The 8,543-nt window shown below is 31.3% G+C and overlaps 4 protein-coding genes across 5 annotated transcripts in view; all 4 read right to left on the reverse strand.

Moving 5' to 3' along the window:
- Nucleotides 1-3,499, reverse strand: part of LOC108737691 (protein chiffon) — a 7,049-nt gene extending 3,550 nt beyond the window's left edge. The window contains exons 1-5 of one of the 2 annotated variants that reach the window (XM_018470730.2): nucleotides 3,074-3,499; nucleotides 2,900-3,000; nucleotides 507-671; nucleotides 330-443; nucleotides 117-229 (exon numbers count right to left, since the gene is read on the reverse strand). In XM_018470730.2, coding sequence (XP_018326232.1) covers nucleotides 117-229; nucleotides 330-443; nucleotides 507-671; nucleotides 2,900-3,000; nucleotides 3,074-3,113 — 533 coding nt within the window. In that variant the 5' untranslated portion in view covers nucleotides 3,114-3,499. Of the gene's footprint in view, nucleotides 1-116; nucleotides 230-329; nucleotides 444-506; nucleotides 672-2,899; nucleotides 3,001-3,061 lie in introns of both variants that reach the window. The other variant, XM_018470729.2, reaches the window with a different exon arrangement.
- Nucleotides 3,500-3,718: 219 nt separating this feature from the next.
- LOC108737659 (protein KTI12 homolog) lies at nucleotides 3,719-4,785 on the reverse strand. The gene has a single exon (XM_018470622.2). It carries the CDS (start codon nucleotides 4,602-4,604, stop codon nucleotides 3,774-3,776), a length of 831 nt encoding a protein of 276 aa, XP_018326124.1. The 5' UTR covers nucleotides 4,605-4,785; the 3' UTR covers nucleotides 3,719-3,773.
- Nucleotides 4,786-5,000: 215 nt separating this feature from the next.
- On the reverse strand, nucleotides 5,001-8,157 carry LOC108737648 (wolframin). Its single transcript, XM_025978719.1, has 5 exons — nucleotides 8,074-8,157; nucleotides 7,900-8,013; nucleotides 7,592-7,696; nucleotides 7,320-7,536; nucleotides 5,001-7,164 (listed from the first exon to the last, which is right to left on the reverse strand). Exons 2-5 carry the CDS (start codon nucleotides 7,955-7,957, stop codon nucleotides 5,016-5,018), a joined length of 2,529 nt encoding a protein of 842 aa, XP_025834504.1. The 5' UTR covers nucleotides 7,958-8,013; nucleotides 8,074-8,157; the 3' UTR covers nucleotides 5,001-5,015.
- Nucleotides 8,158-8,383: 226 nt separating this feature from the next.
- The window catches only part of LOC108737647 (probable trafficking protein particle complex subunit 2), a 4,932-nt gene continuing 4,772 nt past the window's right edge, over nucleotides 8,384-8,543 (reverse strand). The window contains exon 3 of the mRNA XM_025978607.1: nucleotides 8,384-8,543. Within this exon, the coding sequence (XP_025834392.1) occupies nucleotides 8,443-8,543 (101 nt within the window). The 3' untranslated portion in view covers nucleotides 8,384-8,442.

Below are 8,543 nucleotides of genomic sequence, written 5' to 3' on the forward strand. Positions count from 1 at the left end.
AAAAAAAAAAAAACAAAACAAAAAAAGAATAACAGAAAAAAATAAACTATGAATACATATATTATCTAAAAATGATCAAATTATTCCTAGATCTATTTTAAATATGAACTATTCACCTGTCAAAAGCCTCAAATTTAAGGTAGGGAGTTTTAAGTTCAATAGCTTTCAATTTTTTCTTTTCCAAAGAAAGTTTTACTGACAATTCCACCTTATCTAACCAGACAAATGCCTACAATGGAAAAAGTCCACATTTTATTAATTATTTCAATAAAAAATACTGAAAATGGTGGTATATGGTAAAACAACATTTATTTATTTTTTAAAGTAACCTTTTCGACGGAAAGTATAGAAATTCCCCAACTTTTTGCTTCTTCCAGAGGATCTTTAGTTGATACAGAGGATTGTACTCTTGCTTTTGCAAGCATAGCATCTGCTCGAGTTTTCTGGAAAAAAAAATTACGAAATGTTTAATTATGGTAATACATGGAGTAATAAAATAAACCAACCGGTCTAGCCTTATCATTTTCATTTCCAATTGGAGAATTGAAGAATGACTGGTTTGAACCTGGTTGGGGCGTCTTTGGAATAAAAAGTTTATTGTTTGTAACACCCAAGTCGTCCTTATCGGTTATAAGGCCCTTTATATCTTTTACTAAGAATAATTCAATGTCCTGTAACAAAAACAATTGGTTTTATAAAGAAATTGTCTACTTAGTCTGCTATATCTTAATTTATTATGCCCATAATTTGAAAATTATGAAGCTGCAATGTAGGCAACCATTCATACACTCGCGTTCTACTGTAGTAAGATTGCATACAAAAATTAAAAGCCAACATCCATCTATCCAAATATATAAATAAACATTCGAATCTTATCTAATACCTGTCTTTGCATAAATTCACAATTAAACACCAAAAAATATAAAAATAATGATAAATTATCAACCAAAGGACGCCACAAACAACGCCATCATTGCAGTTTTCAGCTACTTGAAGATTCAAACCAGAAGTGACGTCAAAATAATTTCCTGTGAATCAAATTCTTACTGAAACATCAACCATTTAACTTATTAAAGAAAAATAAACAGTAAAATTATTTAATCTAAATAAACAATAAAATTATTTAAATAATATCAAGTAAATGTAAATAAACTTAGAAACATTTCATAATCAAAGTGTATTTTTAATGATGTGCATGCAACCAACCTTACACCGAAGCATATGAATTTCAAATAACTTTTAAATAACAGTGTTTCTTACCCCATATTTTTTATTTATTAACAGCGTTCTATGTTTTGAATTTTATTTTATACACAACACTGATAAATAAAACATTTATTGAGTAGATAATAATTAAGGCAAAACTCTTGGTATAAAGGTTATTCTAGTTTAAAAAATAAAAGTAGTTGAACGTTAGTACAATTATATCTAATCAAATCTTCTAGTTTTAGACCATTTACAAATAAATCCAAAAGTAAGACTTAAGGGAAGTCTTACCCTGGGATCTAATGACCAAAAAGTGTATGACTGTGTGTATGTTTGAGTAAGTTATGAACAAACCCATAAATATGACTTAAGGCAACCCAACCGTGAATTTTATCGAAGACATGACTTAAGGTAAACCCACCCTGAGTTTAAAAGGAGAACGTGTATGATTGTGTGTGTTTAAATAATTTATAAACAAACCCCAGATACGACTTAATATAAGGCATGCCTTCAGTTTTATCGAAAAAAAGATGTACAGGAATGCCTGTATTACTACATGTATAATCTATAAACAAACCCAAAGGTAAGGCTTAAGTGAAGCCATACCCCGAGATTTATGAAAATAGTGTATACATGTTTGGNCCTATATCCTAATAAGATTACATGCATCATGTATAAGTTATCTTATTATCTGTCTATACAGTAAGCAACGTAAAAAATGACCTTTTCTTTCTAACTTGTTTATATTTTAATTTATCGCAATAAAATGTCTAAAAATGCTAGGAACGTAAATTCAATTTTTTTTTTATATAGAATAACAAATACTTTGTGCAATACTGTAATTAATATGTCCACCATGGAATGCAATTTCATATATAAACATACAGAACAAGCCTGCTGTTTACATAGCGCACCGGTATGTGCTCAAGCCACAATACATTGCACATACGTCCACATTACATGACGCATTCGTAAGCTATGTACACTCGAAACCAAAAACGTAAAATCTTACAAATAGGACTGCATTTCAATCGTAAAATTCATAATTAAAATTGTCTTATTAATAAAACATACTACATATAAAAACGTTAATTTCAATAACGTACCAAATTATAAAGCGAAACTAATAAGAAAAAACAGCTGTTGGCAAAAGTAATGGCGGATTTCGTCATAGCCTACTTGACAATTTAAAAGCGAACGTGACATTTTTTTTGCACAATATTGTACATCGAAACTAAGCTATGAATCAAACGAATTCGTTAATTTCAGACTGTACCTACCAATGCTGCTTTTGACATTTTAAAAGCATGGAGGATAAACACTAAAGTGAGACAGAAAATCTGTACATTGACATTACTCTGCATGTGTTTTTGTGGATTATTATTAATGTTAAATTTTAAACAAATTAATATACTTAAACTCGAGTATTGAACACGTAAAAATCAAGTATTAAAGCATATGTTGATCAAGCAACTTTCAAATTAATAAGAGACAGCAAAATTCAAAGACACTTGAATAACAAAGTAAAGTAGAGCAGCTTGCGTCATTGTCACGACTGAATACACTGTATTATTTACGTTTGGTAATGTTTGTATCATTTTACTATTTAGATACTGTATTATTATTAAAATAGTATTGCATAGTTTTAAAGACTCTAAATACAGCAGACAAGTTATGCAAGCAAACAACTTACCCCTCCTAACTCCTTTATTTTTGCTTCGAGTTTAGAGGCAACCGCGCGATTTTTTACGTCCAAGTAAAACTTTTGTTTGTAAAGAGGCTTGTTTAAATATCCTGCAACAACCATTAATGATGAGTACACTACAGAACACACTACAATGCTTGCTGAAATTACTTTTCTGGGTACCTTTTACATTTTTCTCTTTGCAAGTTGAAGCTGATAACATTACTTAAAAATGCATTAACACAGCATTGTAATTTTCTACAACCTAAGCGTTCTCGCATAGAAACAGCGGGCCAACACGTCAATAATCTAACGCGTCGAGTCGTCGAGTTTAACTCTGCTTCCAAGCGGTACTAGGCCAACTGGGATCGTGCTAGAATGCAACTCCCAACAACGGCCATAATCGTTAACGCTAGATTCGGACCTTTGCAGCGCGACTCGTCTCAGAATTCGCACTTATCGACCACATACAGATACTTGATCGATATTTTAATACATCGGCATTATTCAAATGTTTATTTTTAACCCCTTTTTTCACAATACACTATCCACCGCTCTTTAAAAACAGTTGATATTCCGCCACAACTTCTTCTCTGTGCTAACCAATCACAATTTGGCCTTGATATCGATTGCGCCCTCTCACAAAATAAGTTTGAAACACTGCACTACACACGCAGTTTACTGAAAAAAATATTCTGCCACCTACACTCATTTTAATACACTAAACTTTCAAAAACACAAAATTTAAATTTAATAAAATTAACCGTTACATTTTGTGAAATTTTAATTGAAAGATTTAATAAGTAATTTGTTGTATAATGAATTATATGTCGGTGTCTTCATGTAAAGGTGAGATTAAAAACTAACAATTATACTTGATATTTTATTTTAAACTAGTCTTTAAATAATGTAGAAATAAATTCGGTATCTGACTAATTTCAGGAGTATGTGATTTACAATATGTTATGTATTGTCTACGTAGAAGCATTAATTTAGTTAGATTTACATTAGAAATATCAATTGAAAGATCTTTATAACCTGGTATAATTATTTCTCCTTCTATGCCCATGTTTTTCCTTTGCATAATTATGTCTGTAATATCTTTTGTAATCTTATCAAGTTCATACAAAAAGTTTGTTGAACTCAAAGGAGGGTTTTGAGTTGATTGGTTAGGAGGTGGAGGTTTGTTTTCAAATAAGCAGCTAGAAATGGCTTCAAAGTCCAAGTTTTGCTCTGGAAATACCAAAAAGTATGGTTGATCCCATCTATTTTTAGCCTCAGGATCTTCATATCTCATTATCAATGCTTCTAATACATCATCATTATGCTTCTCCCCTTCTGCTCGATCTTTATTACGTTTTCGAGCCTCTTCTCTATTGATTTCTGTGTGTATAGTACACTGAGTACATTTGTTAGCCTTTGATGCACAATACAATTCATATCTGAAACCCTTGATGTAATTTAAAGCATCTAAAATAACCAGCTTCCTTAGGGACAAAAGTCGAACTACTTCCGATTTTAAACAGCCCCTAATATGCTTTTCTTTAGCTGCTTCACTGTATACATTGTTCTTCTCAAAACCAGCTTTTGCAATTTCATTTTGCTCACTGATAATAATGACATCTCTTCCTTGTTCTTCAAAATATTTCCTTAATTCTTCAGCTCTAGTCGTTTTACCACTACAGGGTATCCCTGTTAAAATAATTAAAGGCATTTCTTTTTGTTTAATATTCACAAAATTTTAATTAAGGTTCTTCTTTTAGGTTAACCAATTAACAGCTGATTGAATGTTTACATCCTTATTTTCCTATTGCGCATGTGTTTGAAGTTTGAATTAAATCACATAAGTATAATTATTAGTTTACTATAATTTAATTATTAGATACATTTTTTGATTATTATCAATTAACTTTTCAATTTACAGTTAATTTAAAAAATGAAAAATAAGTGATTGGTGTATGCATAAATTAGTTTATAACATTTTTATCATTCTTTATCTAGCCATTATGTGGTATTTATTTTAATTTAATTATCAATCTTTTATACTGACAAGTGCTTTAAATTTAAACAAGCAAACTGATTTTTCAATTAAGGAAGCAAATAACTTACAAAATATAAAACAAGTTTATTTAAATATTACAAAGGGTTTCAAAATAAAATTTAAAACATCTTTTATTCCAATGTTAATTAAATTAGAAAAATAATTGAGAGGTAAATTATGACAATTCAATGAAATTTTAGATAAGTTTGGATTCTGACAACTAAGGCATTCAATTTCATTTACATTCACAATTACATTCCTTTTTCCTAAGAAGCTTGCAAGTTCTCCTTTAAATTTTATTTTATCATCTGGCATTAGCTCCATGGTAAAATTTTTGAAATCGTTATTTAATAATAAAGAAATCGTCGTCGCCTTACCCCAAATACCAGTTGGCATTCTTACATCTATTTGAAACTGATATACGTTATATTTGTCCAAGTGACACGGTAGTTTTGATTTAATTATATCGTAAAATATTAAACAATCATCTTCTAAAGTTTGAGACACTTTATCACATTCGTGCTGCATTTGATCACCGAAATAACAATAAAGAAAAGTGCGAATTGAACGAGGAAATTTATCGATGATGTTTTTGTATGAATTATTTATTTCAGTGATCATGATTTCACTAACGTATCCTTCCCAATCAACAAGAAAACTTGCAAGTTTGGCACATTTGATTTGGGTGCTGGCCACATTCTGGGACTCCCATGACGTTTCGTAACAATAATTCTGATATTGTTCCCAAGAAATGGAGGAAGGGACATGCTTTTCTGAAAAAGTATTGATCGATATCGACTTCTCATGAATAACGGAATTCATTAAGACTATGAAGGCAACTATACCTAGGGCAACTTGTAAAAGAGCTGTACATTTGTTAAATCTGCTTTTTGCAAGGATGAAACTGAGGGACAACCCCACAGCGCTAAAACCAACGAACATGGCCACGTTGTAAAGGGAATTGCAGGTGAGTAAGTATTTTGTTAGGGCAGCCGCGGGTAGTACAATACTTGTTACGCCTGCGAGGGGTAGAAATAGAACAACTCCAACAAGGGCCAACGTAGCCCTAAGCAAACCGTACATAGTAGCTCCTTGAGAATTCACAATAACCATTTGGAGCCAGCTAAGGGTAACACAATGGGGAATCAAAAATTTGTAGATACCACGCCAATTTTCTTGACGAGCAATGATCAAAAGCAAAAAAGGTATAAATAAGTAAAAGAGTACACGAAAATTGATACAAAACTCGACACTGTTACCTATTACGTAACTCGCGAAATTAGGAACATTTAACTCTAGAAATCGCCACCCTTGGGTTACTACGGCGTCCGTTTCGTAAGGATATCTGGCTACGACATTAACAGAAAAGCTTAAGAACAACAATAAGTCCAAATGTCTTTTGCGCTCCCTAAACGTGAAGGAAAATAAAGTCATAAATGTTAAACAAAATGAAATAATAGTCAACTCAGAATAAGGCAGCCACTGATTCGAAATTATAGGGTGTACCGACATATTAACTAGCAAAGAGACAAAGAAATGACCAAAAGGCCTCAGATTGTTACAAATAAACTGAAATTCAACTCTGTTGGAGTTCAAAGACCCCCCGGAATAAGTTAAAAATAACCTGGTCCACACCCTGTAGTCTGAGTAATCTCTTTTCACTTGAAGCATCTGGAACGTTGTCAGTGCCATAAATATAAAGCTAACATAAAACACGGCCATGGGAAGAAAGAACACAAAGTTGTCAGAACTGACGAATAAATATAATAAGACAACTAAAAAAAATTGGGTTTCAGTCTTCAAAATAGGAAAGTATTTAAAGAATGCTTTCCGACCGCAAACCTTGATTGTTTTATAATACAATATTCTAAAGGCTAGAAAAGGGTGCAAAATTGACCTCTGAATAAATGGGATATGATCTAATGCACGTAAATTCGGCTCTGTCAAACACAAGATCCTGTTGACGAGAGGCAAATTCCCGTGGGAGTAATCGACTGCTGCAGCGACGACGTGATCTTCAGTTAATTTTTCGTTATAGCCGTCTGAACGTTGAGACCAGTCCGTTTCCTCTTCAGATTCACTGGTTTGTTCTTGATAATTCTCAGCCAAATCCACGTTATTGGGATCTTCAAAATCTTCGAGAGGCTTTTCTTTTAACTGGCTCTGCTTATCTATTTCCAACATTCGTTTTTGAAGTTGTTCTGATGTTATATAGTCTTCACCATTTGATAAGCTTTTAAAAAATAAAACTAAATTAACATTATAAAGCTTCTTAAAGAGCTAAGCAAAAATGGTAACAATTTTTAAATTACAATAATCATGCTACTTTTCTAAAATTAAAACAATTCAATAAAAACAAAAATATGCATAAAATAAAAACTATCTTACCTGGCAAACATTTCCCTAGCAGCTTTCCTGGCAATCTTTTCATCTTGTGTCATGTTAATGCATGTCTTTACATCCATGTAATTCTGTTCAGTGATGCCTTTACCAGTTTTAAGACATTGCTTTAAAAGATCTGTGGCTTCTGTGTTACCTTGTTCAGAGGCCTTTAACAACCAGTAAACACCTAATCTTGCATTTTCATTTTTTTCCACATCAAGTTCTGAAAATGTCAAATTAATAAAAACTGAATTAAACGTTATAAAAATAAATCATACCACATTGCTCCTCAAGAAGCTGCTTGGCCAAAACTACTTGAGATTCAGCACAACCATCACTAGCTAGTTGACTACGTAAACGCTTTAAGGAGCCTCTTGGCCCATCTAAGAGTTATAACCTCGAAATTAACTTTTATCATAGCACCATAACAGAATTATAACTAATTAATAAAAAGGGATGATGCACATAGTAAAATTACGAACAGGAAGTTTCTTACCCCTGATTGTAATTCAGGAGTAGTACACTTCCCATTTATTAATAATTATGATAGTACAATTAAAATTGAAAAAGGAAAATAATATTTTACCGTGAATTGTCCATTGTTTTCGACCAGATGATCGTTTCGTGGGCATAACACCTGCCATTTTTGAACATAAATAAACAATTTTACTCCCACTTACAACTCATATTAAAATAGCCACTGAAAATAGTAGATTAAGTAAAATTAAACCTGAATAGGCCAATAAAAATCACAAAATACCGGCGTTGTTAACTGCACAAATTGAAATCAGCTGTAAATTGTCAACATTCGATTGTAATTTTCTAACCAAGCATTGATGCTTGATGTGTTGCATAATACCAATAACTTATTAATTTTATTTTTAGCAATAATTTTTAAAAACCTATTAAAGAAAAGAAATATATTAAAAAACAGCTAATATTAATAAGTTGAAAATTAAATTAGATAAAAAGAATTTAAGAATGAAAGCAAGTAACGAAATTTCATCATAGTAAATTAATTTATTTGTCAATCAACAATTTATTTAGTTTGATATTTATATGAAATATAATTAATTATTAATACAGAAATAATATATACAACACGTATTATAGACAAGACATACTTAAATTAATTAATTAAATATTTCTTCCCATACAGCTGAGCCTTTTTCTCAAATGCAAGTGATTTTATAGGTGTATCTTCTTCATAAAATGGATTCATGGAATGTT

The sequence above is a fragment of the Agrilus planipennis genome, unplaced genomic scaffold, assembly GCF_000699045.2.
Source record: "Agrilus planipennis isolate EAB-ADULT unplaced genomic scaffold, Apla_2.0 scaffold7, whole genome shotgun sequence".
Lineage (NCBI taxonomy): Eukaryota > Metazoa > Arthropoda > Insecta > Coleoptera > Buprestidae > Agrilus > Agrilus planipennis.